Raw genomic sequence first — 23,279 nt, forward strand, 5'->3', positions numbered from 1 at the left:
CTTTAACAGAATCTGAACTGTAAATTCAGAAAATATGTATACTTGATATGCATACAGCCTGTTGACCTCCATGTTTAATGAAAAGAAGAATTAGGGGTGACATGATAGCAGTGTTCCAATATTTCAGGGGTTGTCATAAAGAAGAGGGAGTCAACCTATTCTCTAAAGCACCTGAAGGCAGGACAATGGATGGAAACTAATCAAGGAGAGAAGCAACCTAGAACTAAGGAGAAATTTCCTGACAGTTAGAACAATTAATTAGTGGAACAACTTACCTCTAGAAGTTATGAATGCTTCAACACTGGCAATTTTTAAAGAGATTGGAGAATCATTTCTCTGAAATGATATATGGTTTCCTGCCTGAGCAAAGGGCTTGGACTAGAAGACTTGGACTAGAAAGAGTCCTTTCGAACTCTGTTATTCTGTATTCTGTACAGGGAGTGCAGAATTATTAGGCAAGTTGTATTTTTGAGGATTAATTTTATTATTGAACAACAACCATGTTCTCAATGAACCCAAAAAACTCATTAATATCAAAGCTGAATATTTTTGGAAGTAGTTTTTAGTTTGTTTTTAGTTATAGCTATTTTAGGGGGATATCTGTGTGTGCAGGTGACTATTACTGTGCATAATTATTAGGCAACTTAACAAAAAACAAATATATACCCATTTCAATTATTTATTTTTACCAGTGAAACCAATATAACATCTTAACATTCACAAATATACATTTCTGACATTCAAAAACATAACAAAAACAAATCAGTGACCAATATAGCCACCTTTCTTTGCAAGGACACTCAAAAGCCTGCCATCCATGGATTCTGTCAGTGTTTTGATCTGTTCACCATCAACATTGCGTGCAGCAGCAACCACAGCCTCCCAGACACTGTTCAGAGAGGTGTACTGTTTTCCCTCCTTGTAAATCTCACATTTGATGATGGACCACAGGTTCTCAATGGGGTTCAGATCAGGTGAACAAGGAGGCCATGTCATTAGATTTCCTGCTTTTATACCCTTTCTTGCCAGCCACGCTGTGGAGTACTTGGACGCGTGTGATGGAGCATTGTCCTGCATGAAAATCATGTTTTTCTTGAAGGATGCAGACTTCTTCCTGTACCACTGCTTGAAGAAGGTGTCTTCCAGAAACTGGCAGTAGGACTGGGAGTTGAGCTTGACTCCATCCTCAACCCGAAAAGGCCCCACAAGCTCATCTTTGATGATACCAGCCCAAACCAGTACTCCACCTCCACCTTGCTGGCGTCTGAGTCGGACTGGAGCTCTCTGCCCTTTACCAATCCAGCCACGGGCCCATCCATCTGGCCCATCAAGACTCACTCTCATTTCATCAGTCCATAAAACCTTAGAAAAATCAGTCTTGAGATATTTCTTGGCCCAGTCTTGACGTTTCAGCTTGTGTGTCTTGTTCAGTGGTGGTCGTCTTTCAGCCTTTCTTACCTTGGCCATGTCTCTGAGTATTGCACACCTTGTGCTTTGGGGCACTCCAGTGATGTTGCAGCTCTGAAATATGGCCAAACTGGTGGCAAGTGGCATCTTGGCAGCTGCACGCTTGACTTTTCTCAGTTCATGGGCAGTTATTTTGCGCCTTGGTTTCTCCACACGCTTCTTGCGACCCTGTTGACTATTTTGAATGAAACGCTTGATTGTTCGATGATCACGCTTCAGAAGCTTTGCAATTTTAAGAGTGCTGCATCCCTCTGCAAGATATCTCACTATTTTTGACTTTTCTGAGCCTGTCAAGTCCTTCTTTTGACCCATTTTGCCAAAGGAAAGGAAGTTGCCTAATAATTATGCACACCTGATACAGGGTGTTGATGTCATTAGACCACACCCCTTCTCATTACAGAGATGCACATCACCTAATATGCTTAATTGGTAGTAGGCTTTCGAGCCTATACAGCTTGGAGTAAGACAACATGCATAAAGAGGATGATGTGGTCAAAATACTCATTTGCCTAATAATTCTGCACTCCCTGTATGTATTCAGGATAATATTTAAGTAGCATCTTCTTCATTATACAGTGAATACGGACACAAATTTCATTTTGCAAGGGTAAGAACTGTTGAATGCAGTGTTTTTCCAAATCATCAAGTAGATGCCCAAATATTTTTAAAATTTATACACATCTTAGTTATACTCAACATTTGCATTAGGCTAGAGAAAAAGTTAAAAGGTTGAAAATGTAAAAGCTACAATTCTTGAAAAAAAATCATAATGTCCAGATTCACACATAAGCCAAACCCAAAGCAATTATATTATGAATTAGTATTAAATGTGAATGACTGCTTACTATTTACACAATTTTCTTATTAAAATGTTTTGGCAACATCACACTGAAAATAGTTTGAGAAAATGAAATATTCATGAAATGCATGGAAACATAATAAATTTATAAATTGCTAAACCTTTTGACATTTTAAAACTCTACTGGAATTCAGATCTGGTTGGATGGTCTATGGTTTATTAATCATGGAGGGAGGGAGGGAGGGAGGGAGGGAGGGAGGGAGGGAGGGAGGAAGGAAGGAAGGAAGGAAGGAAGGAAGGAAGGAAGGAAGGAAGGAAGGAAGGAAGGAAGATTTCTAACACTTGCTGCCAGCTTTTGACAAGCAAACTAAATGGGGAAACTGACGGGAAGTCAAAAGTCACTCCTGCTCCCACTTCATTTTTGGCTACCCAGTCATTCAGTTTCTCTGTTTAGGTAAATAAATATCTCTAAATGACCCAATGGTTACAGGTTGCCTAGTGCCACATAAAAGTCAAATAGTAATAGAAGCTAAAAAAATAAAATAAAGATATGAGAGCATAATCTGTAGCACTCTTTGGAAATATGATTTTGTAATATACATGAACAAAGAACAAACACAGACCACCTTGATGATAAATACCTTCTTTATAAATTAGTATTCTGCACCATTCTATTATAATCTAGTCATTCTAAAGACAAGAAACACATTAACCATGAATGAGATTCTTCTGTTAATTAAAATTCTAATTTATATTTAAAAAAACAATATAAAATTAAAAACACTTCTTTTGTTCACAAGGCGGCTTCTGATAAAGCCCTTTGGATTTCCGATTGGACATAAATTTGCCACTACATCATTTTTACACTCATTAAAATTATGTGTTTTTAATTTTGCATCACTTCCACTTAACTTACAATCAACATTTAAAATGCACCAATCATGTTTTAAAAACATTATAAAAGTGCACCGCTTCTTTAAAGATAATATCAATTAGATTCATAACTTGACAGGTATTATATTTTCCCAATCTTTTTGACACATAAATCTTTAAATAAAAGCTTTTTGCTTTCTGACGTTCATATTTTAGAATTTCCAGATTTAATTATTCAGTTCTATGAGTTTTATGTGAATACCACTGGATTAAATTGCCACTTTTATGTGCATTTCCCCATTATGCTCCCAAAATTGTTTCTGAGGATTAGTAGAGCCTCTGGCATGGGGACCAAGAGGGAGAAATAGGGAACCCATAGGGGTCTCTGCATGGTAGTGAACTAAAACTTGTGCAATATTCACCAGAGGAGGAACCCTGATTGTAATTATACATTAGTTTTTGGCAGGTCAAATCAGAAAACTGCAAAATAAATAAATAAACACATGAAGCAACCATATTAAAGACTGTAGACAGGATGAGACTTTCCGGGGTTTCGTTTATTTTTTCATATTATCACTTGGGGAAAGAACCCTAAAGACTTGCAAAGAATGATAAACTTGTAGATCCCCCCATGTCCAGCTTTAACAAAGATGAGGAAGTAATAATAATAATAATAATAATAATAATAATAATAATAATAAAGTTGGAAGGGACCTTGGAGGTCATCTAGTCCAACCCCCTGCTCAGTAGGTGATATGAAACACTTCCTACATAACACAATGGAAAGTCATGCTAATAGTCAATATTATATTGGAAGTCTATATTATCTGACTCTTGTAGCCGTTTCCTAAGAACCAATAACAATGTTCAGCTTTAAACAACAAAGAATTTCTATACTCTAAATTACAATGCTATCTGTACTATATTTAACAATGAATCTGACTACAAATTCTTGAGTCTGTCATTATTTTTCAATCTACTTTCTCTAACCAAATTTTGGATGGGATAAAATGGAATAGATACATGAGGTCACAAAGATTCAGACATGACTTAGCAACTGAACCACAGAATGTTACTATGCACTCTTGAAGAAAGCACAAAATAGACAATAACAACATGTTGGGAAAAATGTTCCTTAGCATATTTAATTTCACAGAATAATAATAATGGGAGAAAAAGCAGTTCTACTCCTTAATACATGTTCTTCTATATTAATAGAACAAGTGCACAACTTAACCAAGGAGTACTTGACATAAAGATCGTTTATAAACTTCACTCACATGAATCAGTACTATGTAATGAATTTTACACTTGCATAGTGATAGGGTTCTAAAACTAGCAGAAGCTTTGCAATGGGATGACATCAGTTGATATAATCTAAATAAAACAATCTGGAAGCTGCTGAGAGATACGCAGTGGAGAAGGTTTCCTTTTGCCAGCTTTATACAAGAATAACATTTGGGTTCAAGTCGGAAGCAGCCATACTTGAGAAAACTCCAATGTAATAAATAAAAGCTGATGAAGGACAAAGAAGAACATGGCTGACTTGGCAAAAATTGCAGATCCCCAGCTCCTATTTCAATTGCTCCAGATTTTTTTAGCCTATTGACCTGTTTGTTTTGCAGCTTAAACAGTCTTGGAGGAGGAATTAATTTGGATCTATGTAGATATCATTATTTTAGCTAACAGATTTATTTCAATTTTTGGAACCTATTTTGAGGTGTTCATTTTTAATAGAAAATCAGACGATCATCTAATTCTATATCTCAAAGAGTCTTTAAATATGAGAGCAGAACTCTTCTATACCACCACAAAATTAAAATATCCTGGAGAGATACAGGATCAGAAATATATATATATATGCAGTTTTTCATTTGGCCTTAGGCTGAAAGAAAACAAGAAATGCCGCATGCTCCCTTTCAATAAGTACAATATACTGATAATTTCTTTGATTTAAAAAGACTAACTAATGCTTACTTTCTTTTCCTGTATACTGAAGTCACTATTGTTACTCAGAGATGATCACATGCTCTCTGGGTGGTCCAATTTTTTTGTCAACTTAATCAATACAAAGGGATGTATTTCTTTATTTAAAAAAAGGTACACTTTGCATTGGGGCTATAGATATAAATGATAAATTCCTAAAAATATGTATTTCATAACAGCTGTGTTGAAAGAACTTTAACTATAAGTAGGAAATGCTATGGTACAATCAAGTTGTTATGGCAACTAGAAGAATCAGATAGAGAAAAAGACAAAGAACACGCACTGCTGTAATCCTGCCAACACCATAATCCTGTTATTAAAATTTATTAAAGAGTTGACATTCCTACAGCTGATCTTTAAAAAAAATAATGGCACTATTACTAGAATTCGGGCTGGCAATAACTGCCTGCCCTGCATTTAATTCAGAAAGGGGTGAGAATGCATTGTTTTCCAAACATTGTTCTAACACCATTGAAAGGTTGCAACTTGCCATTCATCAGATTTACCAAGAATATGAAACCAAGTGACCAACCTCCCAAGAACCCCTGATTCTTTCTCCCAACTTAAAACCTTTTGCAGTCCTTGCAACAAACCTATTACTGAAGTCCAGGAGATCATGAAATAAGAAGCAGCTATATATTTATAACATGCCACTCAGAATGGTTAAGCAAGCTTTGATGATTCTCTTAGAGGACTGAGGAAAAGATGTCATCGGTATATTGATGACACCTATTATTTATTGCTCTGTGATGTATCTGAATCAGGAGAGATTTTACATAGCCTATACCCCTGCTTCAAAGAAGGGGTGGAATGGACAAAGGTCAATAAAAATCAATCAATAAGTCAATTCGAATGCCAACAAGAGTGAGGCACTGTGAATGAGTAATTTCTAGTCTAGCATTAGAAGAGGTGCTTGTTTAAAATAGAATTTTATCCACTCTGTTGTTCCCAATTTGCAAATGCTCCTGCATTCATTATTATTGCTGGAAACCTACACAATGTCTGTAACTATGAGTGCCTATTAACAGCTATTCTTTTCTCAGCTACTGTGATTTAAACAATGATAATCTGAAGACTGAATCACTATAATGTACAGTATATAGGACTGTTCTTGGAACCGAGCATGAAGCTATAGCTACTGAAGAAGCTATTCCGTTATTTACTTATTTGGAGTATTTGTAAACTGCTTCAGTTATGAAACTCTTAATCACTATGTTGCTGCTTAAGATTCTTAATTACATTTGCAAAAGATAAGCAGTGGCTGCTGGTCCTCTGTTGAGCAAGATTCAAAATTCAAGTGTTAATTCAGAAAAAATATCTTGAGGCTTAACTACAGGGAAGGTTTTGCTCTCCATAGTGCACATTGCAGATGGCTGATCGGTGGCAAATTTGAAGTGGGCTTTCTCTCTTGTTCCATGGAATATCAATATATCAGAGCATGACAGGAGCATGTTTTAAGCATCTAATGCATGTTTTATATTAACTCCCTCTATTCCAGGGGTGTCAAACTCAATTTCATTGAGGGCCACATCAGCATTGCAGTTGCCCTCAGGGGGCCAGGTAGGTGTGGCCTGGGTGGGCGTGGCCTACTGGGTGGGCATGACTAAAGTGCATATGGTCTACTGGGTAGGCGTGGCCAGCTCTACATCGTTCACATCAAGGGTGCCTATGGGGGCCTGGGCAGGAGTGGGACAGATCTGAGGGTCCCTGGCAGAAGGAGGGTCTCTGGACCAGGGCCAAGGCAGTGGGGGCCGTTCCCTCACTGTTTCCAGGATGGCTTCACGGGCCGCATGAAACCAGTTTGCGGGCCAAATCCAGCCCCCGGGCCTTGTGTTTGACATGTCTGCTCTATTCTTTTTAATGGTAGTTTTATTAACTTATTAACACAGTTTTATGAAGTTTGCCATAAAAAGCAGTTACAAATATTTCACATAATTATATTTAAAAAAGGACTCTATCACTATGAGTGCCTATTAAGCTACCCTAAGTTCTTCTCAGCTACTGTAATTCAAACATTGATAATCCAAAGACTGAATTATTGTAATGCATATAGAACTGCCTTTGGAACAGATTATGAAGCTACAACTGTGAAGAAGGTTTTGGACTCAACTTGTACTTTTTATCAGTTAAAACCACATCTCTCTAGGAAAAAAAATCAAGAACTCTAGCTTGAGAAATAAGAGGTATACATAAATATAGAGACAATTCAAGGGGGAAAAATGGAGACCAAATGAATCTTTGATTAATTTTAGGGCAAAAATGTCTTTGGTGTCCAATAGAAAAAGAATATCTGCCCAAAGAACAAGCAAATGCCCACACCAGTTACAGATTTTAAAATAATAACAAAGACCTGATGGTATTGAGTAAAGTTATGTTGGAAGAAGACAAAAAGATCAATAGTATAATCTTAAGGAAAAAAGGAAAAAAAGTCAGGCAGACATTTGATCTCTTGGCTCTGTTGAAACTGACTGACAGCCAATCAAATGGTATACCAATTAGTAAATTTTCTTGAGGATGCCATTTTCCATTTTTTTGATCTGGAAGGAACAACTTGCAGATTGGACAATGACTTGGTAATCAGATAGGGGTAGGAACATATCAGCAATTCTTTAGAAATAACTCCTTTTCATATAATCAGTGTAAGGACCACATAATAATAAGTCCTTCGGGAGATAGGGCGGCATATAAGTCCCAATAATAAATAAATAAATAAATAATTCTTGTTAATGCAAGAATTGCAATGGAGGAAATTGGATTCTGACCCCTGAAATCCTCCATATACTACTATATTGGAACCAACTGTTTTGTATCACAAGTAACTTCAGCAAAATGAAAAAAGAAAGCACCATTCCACTTTAATTGAGAACCAACATATCTGACCTTGCAGATCTACAATCAATGGCAATGGTGCCAAAAGGGTGACATGTGTGTGAAGATGGAATCACAGAAATACTAGTGTCATGTACTTGTATCAGGATACTTCCAAAACTAAATAAGGATAAAGTATAGAAAGATGAGGATCTGACAAGAGCAGTAGCAGGTACTTTTATCTCCCCCCAAAAGTAGCAACCATCTGTATATTCAATATAATCTAATTTATGCAAATCCAGAGTACCCACATCTATAGAAAATGTAGTATTAAATTCTCTAACCCATTACCTGCAATGCTGGGGAGTATGCTAAAGTCATCAATAGCTCCTCCTATGAAACAGCTGTTTTCCGGGAGTGAGAATGTGTCAGCCTCACTAGGTAGCCCAGACCAGGAAATCAACTTAGCAAGGAGGCTAAAACTACTTTTATTGAGATTAGCTTGAATAAAAGAATCTTGCAAGTCTGATTATTCCGTACCTTCTCCTCCTTCTTGTAGTTCAGTGAATTAGCAAGGCTTCTGTCTGAACCATTTCCAAATTTCATTTTCTTCTCAATTTAAAAGACATTTCAGCCCCTTTTGCCTAAGTAATGTGGTTCCTGTACATATTTATCAAGGCCATCTTCTATACTCCCTACGGAATGGGCATTTGCTATAATGTATTTATTTATCTACAACTGCTTTAATGTTGCTGGTATTCAACAAACTGAGTAACAAAACTACTAAAATGTTGTAATTATGGAAGGACTCTGGAGACTGGCATTGCATAAGTGAAAGTTTTATCACAATGCTGTTTTATCTGTTTTGCTGACTGTTACACTACAAAGAAATGACATAAATAAATACAAATAAATATCTTTAACTCACAGAGAAACAGTTTTCCAGTCTTCTATTATATAATAATAAACTTTCATCATCATCTGGTTTCTCTGTAGATCATGTACATTTTTCTCATATTATTATCAAATGCAACCTCTTCACGGAGGCCAGCAAGATTTAAAAAGGTAGGGCAGATTAATCAAGCAATGTAGCCATTTTGTGCTTCTAGAGTCATTTGGCAATCCCTGAGGAATGACTAGCTTTTCGCATCATAAATAAGAAATCATTCAGATTTCGTTGCCTGAAATAAGGTTCCAAGGAGCTATATTTTTCAAGTTATAATGACAAACTATATAGGTAAGAAAGGCTGAGAAATGTCTCTTAATATTTTTTATCTGTCTAGAGAGATTCCACAGCTTTATGTTAAGCTCTTCTACTCTAAGGATTTTATTGCTTTTTAGGAGTTAATATCTACAGCTACATCAAACTCTCAATTTTTCTTGTAGCTTCATGAGATAGACATTTTATTAAGTCATATTATTCCTACTTTTCCTTGTGGGTTATTTTTTTAAAAATTATTTATTTACTACAAATGCTTTTATGCTGTATCTATCATATGAGTCTAAGGGACTTTATAACAAAGAATGCAATGTATAAAATGACAGTAATTCACAAATTATCAATCAAGCCTACTAAATTTTATGTTGCAATACCATTCAACATAAATCATTACACCTTAAAACAAAAACAAATTTCCTTGCAATCCAAAAGCAGCCGGATTCATTCCAAACATCTATCTTGCCTAAATCTCAAAGACACATTGAAAGATCCACATATTGCGTTTAAAAACTCCCTTAATATTAGATAGGAGTTTGGAGTTCTTATATTTGGTGGGAAATCATTCCCAAGAGAGGACTTGCTGCTCTGAATGCTTACCTCTGAGTCTCCTGGACTTGTCTCCTACGGGAACTGGGGACTTGGATGTGAGCATGTTAGGAAAACAGCCAGTGCTAGTGCATTCCTTTCAATGTATATTTCCCATTGTGTGCCCACTTACTCTCTTGTAATCCCTTCTTCTCCAAAAATGTAATTATCTTAGCACAAGGGTGAGCATTCAAAAACATGGAAGAATGTGGGGGGGAAGGAAAGCTGAAGTAAAATTATAAGCAAAGTCACAGATCACTTCATTTAGTGGTCACTAAGTTATTGCCCTTAATAGTGGTTGCTAAATGAGGACTCCTGAATTATAAACAGGTAAAATCCCAAATGTTCTTTTCAAAAGGCATTTGGACTCTCTTAGGTTTTTCTTAAAAATGTTTTGCCTCTCATCCAAGAAGCTTCTTTAGTTTTGAATTCCCCACCATTCAGCCACAGCTGAAGAAGTTTCTTGGATGAGAAGCGAAACATTTTAAAGCCCAGTTGCCTCTTGAAAAGCACCTTTGGTACAACCATGAACTGGATGATTGAGAATCTCCATAGATATTAAGCAGGTCAAATCTATTTAGAGCATACCGTCTTAAAGATAGGGACGCACCAAAGTATGTAGGCCTTTAAGTGTAATCACCAACATCCTGAATGTCGCCCAGAAACAAACTGACAACCAGTACAGCACCTGCAACTGGTGTCTAGTTAGCATGCAGGCCACTGCACTTCGTCACAGGTATAGTTTTCATATACTTATTGCAGGTGCTCCTTTGAAATGGTCTTCAAATGAAGCCCCATTAAGAGTATGCTATAGTAGTCCATTTGTAAGGTGTGCAGTTAACAATAACAAAATATATAATGGATAAAATCACAGTAATCACTTGTGAGAGGAAGGCCAGCATGATTGTACTCAGCCCACCCCACTCCATTTTAACATATTTTCCTATTAAGATTTGTATACTAAATTAAGATCAATGCTAGGAACATTTAATTACCTCACAAAATAATTAAAGTAAAATCACTTGCCTTATTGTCATCTATAATAAGAAAAGGATGATTAGAGAAGAGAATCACATATGATTCCATCACTGTATTCTCAAATAAGCTAAGACAATTTTTCTATTTTAAATATAAGTTTAATTAGAACAGACTGGGGAAGTGCTTTGAACAATATACACCTGACCTTAGCAAAGCATTTGAGAGTCCTTCAAGATATCCTCAATAACAAAATGATTAAATACAGGCTAGAAGATCCACCTGTTATTGGATTCATAACTGTATGAATGATTGCAGCCAGAGAATACTCATAAATGGTTCCATAAAAGCTCAGAGGATACTGCCGAGTGGAATGCCAGCGGGCTCCGTTCTGGGCCCTCTGTTGTTCAACACTTTTATTAATGATCTGGATAAAAAGATAGAAGGCATCATTATTAAAAGTTGCAGTTGACAGAAAACTATAAGGAAGAGTTGGCATTTTCACAGAAAAATATTCAAAAATATCTACACAGGGTGGAGTAAACAAGCAGAATGAATTTTAATACATTTATTGAGAAATGTAGTCTTGCATTTGAAAAAAAAATGAAAAGCACAGGTATAGTTTAGGGGAATGGGTTCATAATGATCAGCTCTACTTCAGCATCACCCAACAGGATGATGCAGCTGATTAAAAAGGCAAATGCTGTTTTGGGATGTATTAATCAAAGTAAAGAATGCAGCTGTGAGAAATAACTGTTCCACTTCATTCTGCCTTGGCCAGGACTCACTTGGAACATTGTTCCCAGTTCTGAACGCCATGATCTAAAAACGTTTTCAACAGTCTAGAGAGAGTTTAGATGAAGGCTACCAAAATGCTGAAAAAACTGGAAAGGTCTTTCTCATGTCTTGTGAGGAATGGTTAAGGAACCGGGAATGAGGTATGTATAAAGAAGAAATGACTGAGATAATATCCAAAGGTTCTTTATATTTAACCTCTTTTATTACTGAGAGCAACAATAGGTTGAAACTTGCAGGGAAATAAGTTCTGGGTATATATTAAGAGCAATTTCCAGATGGCAAGGGTTGCTAATCAGTGAAAAGTCTGCCTCATGAAGTGGTACATTCCCTTCACTGGAGGACTTTAGAGACAGACCGAACAGCCATCTGTCCAAAATGCTTTGGCAGAAACTGGATCAAGCAAGAATTTGGACTAGATCTTGTAACTTATTTGAAGAAAACTTACATTTCCTCTTAGGAAACAGAATAATAGTAGCAGCCACATCATGAATAATATATAGTCATATATGCATACAAAATTCCCCAAATTTCTGATAGCTTATGACATTTTATCCAGGTCCCTTAGACAAAAATAATAGAACATACAGAAAATTAAACCAAATGTTAAAATTACAGCTTTAGGAAAGATTTAATTCAGTTAGACAATAATCACATACTCAGTTCACAAAATAGAATTATTTAAATGGAAATACTAAATAATTACTTTACATTAATATATACTGCCCTAAGTCCTCACAAAGCAAGAATTTCAAAAAATATAATATGTATAGATATAATTGGCAAAAAAAATTACAAGAAAAAGAACTAAATATCTGTTATTTGAACAGCAGATCTCCTTCAAAACTATATACCTTCACCTTTTTGCTTCCATTTAGATCATGCAATGCACACAGAGAGACACACACGCACACACACACCTTTAAAATCCAGTAACATATAAAATTTTTATTCAGTTATGTTTCCTAGGGTATAAATGTTTGTATGCATGAATGGACATTTTTAAGGATCTGACTGAAGCAGTTAGGGCTACCCAGATTCCTTGGGTTTTGCAGCCCCCTTTTAAACTTTTGCAAAGTTTGGAAGAAACAGTTTGGGTACCAGCCAATTTTCAGTGGCAAGCACTTTCACTTTTTCAGCTTCACTCCTAGAGTGAGTTTATATTCTTTTGAGGGGGCAGTTTGCGCCTCTTCTTTGGCATAGCAAAGCAGCCTGTGTTTCACCCGTTCTGATGTGTGCCTAACAATGTGCATTCCAGATACATAAGCACATCTTTATGTTACTAATTAATAGGCCTTCTGTTTATCTGCCTAGGTTAAGAAAAAAAAAGCTTATGAAATGAACTGGCAATTTACCATCACTTACAATTCAGAAACCTGACAGGCAACCATGGATCGGCTTGTGATTCCCTAGGCAAATAAAAGCTTTTGTTTTTCTTCCTTCTATTTCTGGCCCATGGAACTTTTCCTTTTCAGAACTCATCTTATCTTTCGCTTCTGCTCTCAAACACTTTGGCGAGTCTTTTCTCAATCTCACCAGAATCCCATAAATCCTTATGTTGGGCACACTGCTGGTTAAAGTCCACATTATTCTTGGATAGAAACCCAAAAGACCAGCAGTCCACCTTCAACACCTACTGGAACCATCCATTCAATGCAATGTGGTTCCTTTAGCTGCCAATCAGATCCTTTAGTATTTGGCTTCTTCTCCTCGGAATCCTTCCTATCTTTTTACATTACTTTCAGGCGCTTTCCAGACTTCATCCTTTTCTTTCTTTCTTTCTTTCTTTCTTTCTTTCTTTCTTTCTTTCTTTCTTTCTTTCTTTCTTTCTTTCTTTCTTTCTTTCTTCTAAAAAGCCTTACCTACCTCATCTTCTCCTATGAGAACTATATCTAATGCGAAGTTAAACTAACATCTATTCCCAGCAGCTTATCAAAAAACAAAATAAAATTAGAACAAAATTTATTTGGACTTCTTTCCCTTTTCCAAGTCCCTCTTCCGAACTCTCTCTGGAATTTGAATGGATGCAGATGTAAAATGAAGGTAAGGTGGAAGATATACTTGACCAGGCAACAACAAAGCCATGGCAACTGCAAGCTTGCCACAATATAGCACTTCTCTTTGCTTCTTCTTTGAAAAGTAGTCTTTACTAACATAGCTCTCACAAATCAATCTGTTAGGTTTTACTGTAAGATCCAATCATTATAAATGTTTGCCATACACTTGCTAGCACTTTGGTCAAGTTAAATTTGCTAAACATACACCCCTGGGAGGTAGACATGAGAAAAACAGGCAGGTTTTTCTCAGCTTAGACTATGTATCAAGGTATATCCTCTAGGAAGCTAAGACTATGGTGTATACATAAAATGACCCATTACAATTAAATGAAGGAAGGAGAAAAGTGCTTACATTAATTGTTCTTGTCAGTAATTTTGCTCAGTTATGTTTGGCAAATGTAGTAGATATAATTTTGATAACTTAAATTATTTATCAGAAATTGTATTGTTTTGGGTGGGACCAAACATTGTTTCTAATACTTATATAGCACTTTTTTAAAATTCTTCTCTTAACACTGTAAAGGACATTTCATTTGCATTTATTCAGAACTTTATTAGTTTTGAACTGCTAAATGTCCAGATCTGAACTAACATTGGTACCTAATTTTTTCAACATTTTCATGTGTGCCTGTGTGCCCACACAAATGTATGGCTTTTACACTGAATCAGAAATTTTCTGCAAGCATGTGACCTGAACATTCTTTAGCATTTCAAACCCATTTCCATTTTAAAACATCGTAGCTGTGATCCTGGCCTTTGTAAGAAAGATTAAGGGTATTCTGTGTAACTATGTGTCTTCACAATCACAGGTCAATTTCACAGAGGCAAAAGCATACTTTAGGACCAAGCTATCTAATTTTGAGCATGTGTAAAGTGAAAAGATGTATGGATGGCATAATTAGAACAAACTTCATTAATTAAATGGAGGAATCAGTCAAGGAATTGAATATAGGACCAAAAATGCGATACATATTAAAAAAGTGGTCACAAGCCTATTACATTTTTTTAAAATTTCCGTTAGCAATTAGCTACCAGTGACTTTGATGTTCCACAAATGGAAAAGCTATTTCTAACATAGCCTTTTGCCAGAACAAAAAAGGATGTGGATGAGGCTTTCCAAAATCTCTGGAATAAACTTTCATGGGTACAAGAAACTGCATGCTAAAAAATAACTTCCTTTCTGTTAGAGGTTAGAATTCGTCTGTGAAGACACTCAGATGGAACATTAGTTAAGTTCTGTTAATTTTTCTGATTCCTAGTATATGAAAGAAAATCATACCCAGGAAGCATTCAAAAGCCACATTTTAAATGGAAAAGACAAGAGACTAGAAATTATATTGCAATCCTAAACATACATTATTTAAAAAGAGGGGGGGAAAGGAAGACTGGAGCATTCTTCTACAAAGACATGGCTAAAAGCTTTTTTTTTTTTAAAGAAAACAATATTTGGATTTGAAACATATAGTGTGAAATTAAGTCAACAACCTCAGTAATTTTTCAAAAAAAAACACCTTTAAATATAATAGCAATTTTTGCTATTACTATTTAAAGATATTAAGTACAAAAAGAGAATTTAACTTAGGAGTAAAATGCCTCCTTACAAAAATATATGTTTAATTTCTTAGTAATTGGGTTTCTGAGCTGAGAAGCTATTCAACAAGGAATGGACATACAGAAGCATGTACAATTATTTGCATTCTCTGTTTACTGATACTGTTGACCATCAGAAGAAATAATTACGGTAGTAGATTATGTCTGGAAAATATTCTATCAGTTCAGTGGCTGACTTGAAATAGCTCCTATAAAGCAACCCATTGATGCCATGCATACTCACTGTCTTGAGATATGACACAACACATACTACACCCTTGGGGAGTTTCTCCTCTGTTCGTAAGCAGCATTTCACATCTGTGTTTGACAGAAGCACAGAACAGCATACTGTTCAACAATCCTACCAAATGCAGGCTGTGCAGGTGAAAAGTTAAAGCAGAATCTGAAGTCCATTTTTGTTGATCCTACCTTTTGAGATAACATACTTCTTCGATATCCTGGATTTTTTTTGAAACAGAAACAAGTGTTCACTATTGGAATTTATATGCAAAAGCAGATGAGATTTACTGGGTGTTCTAGCTTTCATTTAATATTTGATAAATGCTGAACACTTGAGTTAACTAGAATTGATGTGTCTGCCTCCATTGTCTGAAAGATGCAGAGTCCAGTTCTTGTTCTGTTAGCATCTTAAGAGAAGAGTAAGTATCACTTGCAGAGTCAACCCAAAGGATATGGAATAACTGGGAGTAAACTGGAAGCAAGCAGCCACAAGATGAAGCAGCACCAGCAAATGAGGCAGCCACACAGACAGTAGAGAAAAAGAAATTGGAAAGCTAGTGTGCAGAATGCATTTCTAATAGAAAAAGCTTCCTACCTGGGCAGCCAGTCTCAGTATTTGGAGAGACTGCATCCACAAATTATCGATCATCTGCTAGGTAAGTTTGTCTTTTGAATAAGATAATTTAGCTTCTCTAAGAAGAAGAATGCTGCTTTGGTTTGTCATACTAGTGATTTCAAACCTGTAAGGTGATCTGTTTGGTTTTTGCTCCATTTGTTAGACTATTCAAATAACTGAGTTTATATGCTGTTTTTAAAATCCATTACATTCCTTTAATTGGGTTTGCCTAGAATTGTTTGTCAAGATTTCAGTTCTCTATTGGTTTATTTAAAGCGAGGAAATGAAGAAATAATACCCACATATGTAAAGCTAAAGCATTATTATGATTTACCAAGTAATACTTATTGTACTTCAATAATTAATGTAAACTATTAAAGCAGAAACTAGAGTAACAGTGTTACATTTTAAAGAGGTATTTTATTAAAACAAGAGCCATGCTTAAAATATACTCAGAAAGCAAGCCAAAGCATCAGTTATGGTTAGCTGTAATACTATAGTAACTGATGTGAAAGCATAGTGTTAAACAATGCAAGCTTAACATGCAGTTTAAATGTAAGTTGAAGATAACAGTTCAGCAGCTTTAACTGTCTTACAAATGAAGCTCAAGAATGTACATTTATATTTAAATTAGTCAATTAGATAAACAGACTAGAAACATATAAGAGAGCCAAATATCTCTGTTAAAATGTTTAAAATGGGATGTGCAAGATGTATATATCACTTCACAGATCAAATTTAAAACATGCAAGTTCTACATTTTTTTAAAAAAATATATTAATCTAAAGACTGACTGCCTAGTGAGGTTCTTGTTAAAAGCACTTGGACTGGCAAAACACTTAAGTATTTATCTTCCCAGTAACAGTTAAGAAGGCATCTTATCCAAATTATATCACAGGGGAAAAAACATTTTCACTTTAAAAAACATTACATACCGGTATTTTGCTGATTTTAATTACATGATTTTGCTCTCTCCTATACTCTCCTCTATTTATAATTTTGTGATTTACCCTCTCTTTCCTCGTGCTTCTCAACTGCTTCGCCTTCTTCCTTATCAAGTACAAACACACATATGCTCAAAGCATTATGAAGTGCTTAATAATGATGAAGGGAACATGATGGCCGGAGGGGACAAAAAATTGCCCACTGCCTGACCAGATGCTCAGAATCCTACCAGACTGTCTGGGCTACAGTTGCATTAAAAGATTTGTAGTGTTTATAATCCAATTAATACTTTCACTATATGTATGTAATCCTCCCACCAATGTTTTTCCCCATAATAAAAAGAAAAGTCTGATTTTCTGAGTTTGCTTGCCCAGCTGTTCACTGCAACATGTGCAAGGAAGTTTATTGGTATGTGTTTCTTTGGATGTCTGAACTCCAAAAGGGTTAGTAGTGTTTAAGTTTGTCTCTACGTTCATGAGAGGGTTCTCTTCAAATTACGAATAGTGTTCTCTGTTGCTTAGAGCTCCCTCGAAGCAGGAAAATTGTAACTCTTGTGCACACAAGACTATAATTTACCAGTCTTGAACTTTAAGTTCAAGTTTAAGTGGCAATGCTTTTTGTAGCTTAGTTATAAGCATTAAGCTGCAGAAATTTTTAGGAGAATGAATCACTGCAACTTAGTAAGAGGTCAGAAACTAAATCTCTAAATCAATCTTCAAAAGGTTGCTTGTTGCCAGAAGGGAAAAGGACAGTATCTTTTAATAGATGATTTCAGTTAACACCATTTATTTTTATTTTTTATTTTTTTATTTTAATTCCATTTATATCCCGCCCTTCTCCGAAGACTCAGGGCGGCTTACAAGCTTAGCAGTAGCCTTCATTCTATGTATATGCCTGCTTATTAGGGCTTTCCCCCCCCCCCAAGCGGCATTATTACAAAGTCAGCTTAATTGCCCCCAACAATCTGGGTCCTCATTTTACCTACCTCGGAAGGATGGAAGGCTGAGTCAACCTCAGCCCGAGACTCAGGTTATTTTCCAAATTATTAAAACACACATAATCTGTGCATAAAACAAAATATCCTGTGAAAAGTACTAAACTAGCCCTATTCATTTCAGAAATCTCATATAATGTATACTCCCATTTTATCAAAGGCATCATTTAAACAAAAAGCAACTTTAAAACAATGAAACAAAACATTAACAATGTAGCTGGTATTTTAATGGCTATCTCTTAAATTTGAAGTATAATATTAAACTACTGAAAGTTATCAGTTAAGGAACTCAAAATAAAATCCTATTTTTTCGCTAAGGGTTTGTTCACACAAAAACACTGCACTAATCTGATACACTCACCACCTTTCCAAGTTTCTCATAAGGTGGAATGAACAGATTACAGGCCACATCACCTCACCCAAAGGCACAATCAACATTTTAAACACACCTGACTATCTTCAGTTAATAGCAAACACAATTTTAATTAGAAATATTGGCCTCAGATGGTCCTTACAAAACTTCCAAGAGCAATGATGACTAAAGTACTGTACTGTAACTAACCCTTAAATGCAGTATTTAATCAAGACATAGAATATAACAATTCAACTGAAGCAACCAATAATGAGACAAAAGATTAGTTCACTTATCACTAGGTAGAGCCTTAGATGTCCATAAATTCAAGTTCATTATTTCAATACAAAAATCATAAATTCCCCTTGTTTTTCAGTCTAATAATGCAACAGTTGCAGTTGTAATTATATATTGTCCCCAATTATACCCCCCAAAAGATTTTCTGGACTCGACTTGCCCCATTTAAAAAAAAATATTCTTTGACATACATTTTAACGTTTTGCAACTTTACATAATGTTTACATAATAATGATGTTCGCTAATATATCATTGTGTCCTGATATTAATGGTCACCTTAAAATGTAGTTAAATGATGTTCATATATTCAAAATTACTGTTCAGTGTTCTAACACTTATAATACAAAAATACACTGCTAAGCCTTCTGTCTACTTCTGTTGATGAGTTTATCAACCTTCCTTCACTTTTCAGATTTAAATGAAGTGTGCTATTAAGAGATTAGTTTTAAATGAAAGTTGTCATAAAAACTTTACGCACAACTTATGTTTCCATTAGAATCAGGAAATGCATCTGATGATTAACACTAAACAGTATTACAAATTATATTTGTATCAAAATCTTTCAAGAAAAAATTATTACCAAGACTATAATGACAATCTGTCAACAACTGTAAGAGATCACTTTTTTAAATAAAAGAGAATATATTTTGACAAGAAATACGTATGAGGGATCATCGGGTTAAATTCTCTGAAAGCAAAATCTGCTTATCAAAGATGGAGCCAACTTTTTATCAGAGAACAAAGAAAAAATGATCAGAAAAGATGATTTTCTCATTGTACTGTTTATTATTAGATTTATATCCTACATTTATTTAACAAGTTAAAGCAATGTATATAATTCTCCTGCCTCCTATTTTCCCCACCAAAAACCCCCCCTGTAAGATGGATTGGTTTGTGAATGAGTAATTGATTGAAAATCAACCAGCCAGCTTTCATATCTTGACTTAAGGGATGACAAATACTGAAAATTTCCTACTTTCAAGTGTCTTAACCACTTAAGGCTGGACTGGTACTCATAAGATTGAAACATTTTGGCTGTCTCCCTAGAGGTGAAGATAGACAGATAGATGTGTGTGTGTGTGTGTGTGTGTGTGTGTGCGTGTGTGTGTGTGTGTGTGAGAGAGAGAGAGAGAGAGAGAGAGAGACAGATATTCCCAGAGGTTTGTTTCTTCTATTGCTTCAAAAAGCATAGGCTAGACTCACGTAACTTTTCACATATCCTGACTTCTTCCAAACCAGTGAAAACCTTGAATGTACTATTTACAAATTCAAAGATGTGATTTAAGCCCACTAGAATTTACTGATATGAAAAATGTAACTTACCCCTATACATGATCACCATACTGTCGTGGTGTATACTTTTCTCTTTGTGTAATTGTCACTGTATTTATTACCAGTAATCCAGGCAACTATGACATCTTCAGAAAATCATGGTTAAAAAATTCTAGTATGAGGTTTGAGATTATTAGCCAGTGAATGAATGTACTCAAGTTATTCTGTATTTTAATAGAATAGCACTGAGGGGATTTCTACACGAAACAAAAAAAAAACCCTATGTATTTCAAATATATGAATTTTATTTCAGCATTGGAACTTATACTGTAATTTCTTCTATCAGCAGGAGATACATCATATTGGTGGTATCAGTATTCACTCTGCCACATACATTTTCTCTAGAATCATTGCACTGCAGCAACTTCACACAGGATATTTTTACGGATTTAAACAGATGTTTAGTTTTCTGAGGTGAGAATACATGATATGCACAGCTTAGGCATTGCATACACTTTTATGTTTACAATTGAATTTCAGTTAAAATGTTCATTATTGTTTATTATCCAAAGGGACAAGCTACGAAAATTGAATAACATCTAGTCACTGTGCACAATAATATTAATGTTTTTATTTATTTATCAAATTTCTAAACTACTTATATTACTAAAGTGATTCTGGGCTATATCATAAAATAAAATAAAAATATAAAATATAAAAATGTAACTAAAAAGCCCAGTTAAAAACAATTAAAAACAATGTTGAAATTTACAAAATAAAAATAAATAGCCACCAGTCATCCCTGGGATTGAATAATACTCTTTGACCCCCCCCATGCTATTTAGCAGAACCAAGTCTTAACATTCTTTTGGAAGGCCAAAAAAGTGGGGGGCTTGCCTCACCTCTCGAATAAGATGTTCCAAAAGGTGGAGTTAATGGCAGAGAAGGCCTCTTCCTAGATCCCACCAGTCCAAATTCTTTAACCAACAGGATCTACAGCATGCACTCCCTGCCTGGCTAGATGGGATGGGTCAATGTAATTGGGACAAGACAGTCCCTCAGCTAACTTGGTCATGCCATAAAGCAGACATGTCAAACTCGCGACATCATGTGATGTCGTGCGACGTACCAGAGCTTTTTTCCCATTGCCGGCAATGGGGTGGGTGCAGTTTGCTGGTGATGTGTCCGGCCCGCGGGCCGGCAGTTTGACACCCCTGCCATAAAGGGTTTTAAATCTGATAACCAACACCTTGAACTGAACCCAGAAGCAAACTGGAACCCAGTGCAGCTCACATAGCAGAACTCTAGCATGCACAACTTTAGGGGCATCCAGAACTGCTCGCGCCACTCTATTCTGCACTAGTTGCAGCTTCTGGATACTGTTCAAGGGTAGCCTCATGTAGAGCCTTCAAGCAATGCAAGAAGATAAACACAGCATCACTTACTTTGCTCTAAATGGATATATACACCTGTATATCATCTACTTACTGATGACACCTCATCCTGCCATGATGGATGCTGCCATTCAGTGGCTTCGTGTAGATGTTAAAGCAGGGGCCATAGGCTGGACCTCTCATTTCCTATCAAAGCCAATTGAAGGAAGGAGGTAAACCAATGCAAGATTGTGCCACCAACTCCTAGCCCCCTGGAGTTGACTCAAAAGGATATCATGGGAAATCAGGAAAAATAAGTAATTTCATTGTGAGAAGTATGTATTCTCCTCCTTTGAGTGGTGTAAAGTTCTAGGGCAGGGGTAGGCAACCTTGGCTCTTTTATGACTCGTGGACTTCAACTCCCAGAATTCCTGAGCCAGCTGGCTCAGGAATCATAAAAGAGCCAAGGTTGCCTACCCCTGTTCTAGGGCAATACTTTAATGTATTACTTATAAGTATTGTATTAAATGAAATTGTATTATTCTTTTGCAACCTTATGTAGATTACTATCCAGATGAGCTAGTTCTATTTTATGGAGGGCTACCTTAACAGAAACTTGCAAGTCTGAAAAGACAATTCTTTAACCGTCACTTTAAAGCCTGAGATGAAGGAGGGTCCCTTCTGAGCTCCTTCTTCTGCCCATTATACAGCTATAGGCTATTCCTTCTTCTCTGACTGTTCCCTAGGCAGCATGTCTTCATTCCATCCCTGAGTCTTTCTCATACACCATTACACATTTAAAGATATACATTGTTTTCCACATTTTTCAGATTCATACCTTCAACTGTGGCAATTTCCAAATCTGTTGAATTGACCGAGTTTCTCACTTATAATGCTAGAGATGATCACAGCTGTTAGCTGGAGAGCATTAGTTCCCAGAACAGATAAAAGGAATCTGATACCTGATGGGTGAAAGCTACTGCTCTAATCTCTCCTCTCAAATACAAAAATATCACCCCAGCTATCCATCCATAAGACAACCACTCAGTCTGCAAGTATGACAATTGCAAAACTGTCATTACAGGAGCACATGCAGGCAAACCCTACAGACATTTCAACTAGGCTACCTTACTCTGAGGACTCCTTAAAGGGAAGAATAATTGATCTGGTGTACACTAAAGAACTATGTTGTTTCCTTTACTGCAGGTGTATAAGCCTTAGTTTGAGTGATTCTCTGAACAAGGTATCAGGATAATACACAGCCAAATTAGGCAGCCGTTTTGCTGTTTTGCTTCCAGAGTAAGGCCAACATAAAAGTTCCAGAAGTCATGTTGACTGCTTCCCATTAGGCTCAGTAACTTGCCACTCCTGGAGAAGAAGGAAAATAGTGAGGATTGGCCCTAATCTAGAACTCTGCAGCTGGTTCATTGCACCTAATAATGTTAGCTCTGATTAGCTGTAACAACAAAACATCAAGTAATCAACCTGGGCCACTAACCTATGAAATGATCAGCTAGTAGCAAACTATCAACACATCATTACCTAGTGATCATGTTAAATAAACAACTGTGCCTAAATATCTAAAAATCTATCTGCTTTTTGCTGAAACTATCTGATAGAATATTTTATGGTACCTCAGATGTGAAATCCAGTGTTTATGAGCAACTTCTGTTGAGAACAATTACACTGTGAAGCCTGGGAAAACTTGTTATTAATGTGGATTTGTTGACAGAACTGCAATGGGTATTTTGCTTTAGATGAGGAAAAAATGGAAAGTCAAATAGCACAAGGTATCTATCCATAATTTTATTGCAATCACAGTGCTGAGTTACATTTGACAACCCAGAGAGACACTGTTTAATAAGAGATACATTAATGATAATCATTTAGGTTAGATGACAAAAGGCAGTAAATCCGACTGCTACTATATTTACCAGTTTTTAAAAAATAGCACTGTCCTTCTGTAAGTGTATGTTCTCCCACTATTATTCTTCATTCTTTTTTCAGTTTCACACCATAAGTATATCTGGGGGAGG

The 23,279-nt window shown here is 36.0% G+C and overlaps 1 protein-coding gene across 4 annotated transcripts in view; it reads right to left on the reverse strand.

The window, feature by feature from the left end:
- The window catches only part of AVEN (apoptosis and caspase activation inhibitor), a 136,142-nt gene that overhangs the window by 52,420 nt on the left and 60,443 nt on the right, over positions 1-23,279 (reverse strand). The window contains exon 3 of one of the 4 annotated variants that reach the window (XM_083348136.1): positions 10,995-11,139. The exons of the other annotated variants lie outside the window; for them this stretch is intronic. Coding sequence (XP_083204262.1) covers positions 10,995-11,139 — 145 coding nt within the window. The remainder of the gene's footprint in view (positions 1-10,994; positions 11,140-23,279) is intronic. 4 annotated transcript variants of the gene reach the window in all.

This window comes from Vipera ursinii, assembly GCF_947247035.1.
Source record: "Vipera ursinii genome assembly, chromosome: 1".
Lineage (NCBI taxonomy): Eukaryota > Metazoa > Chordata > Lepidosauria > Squamata > Viperidae > Vipera > Vipera ursinii.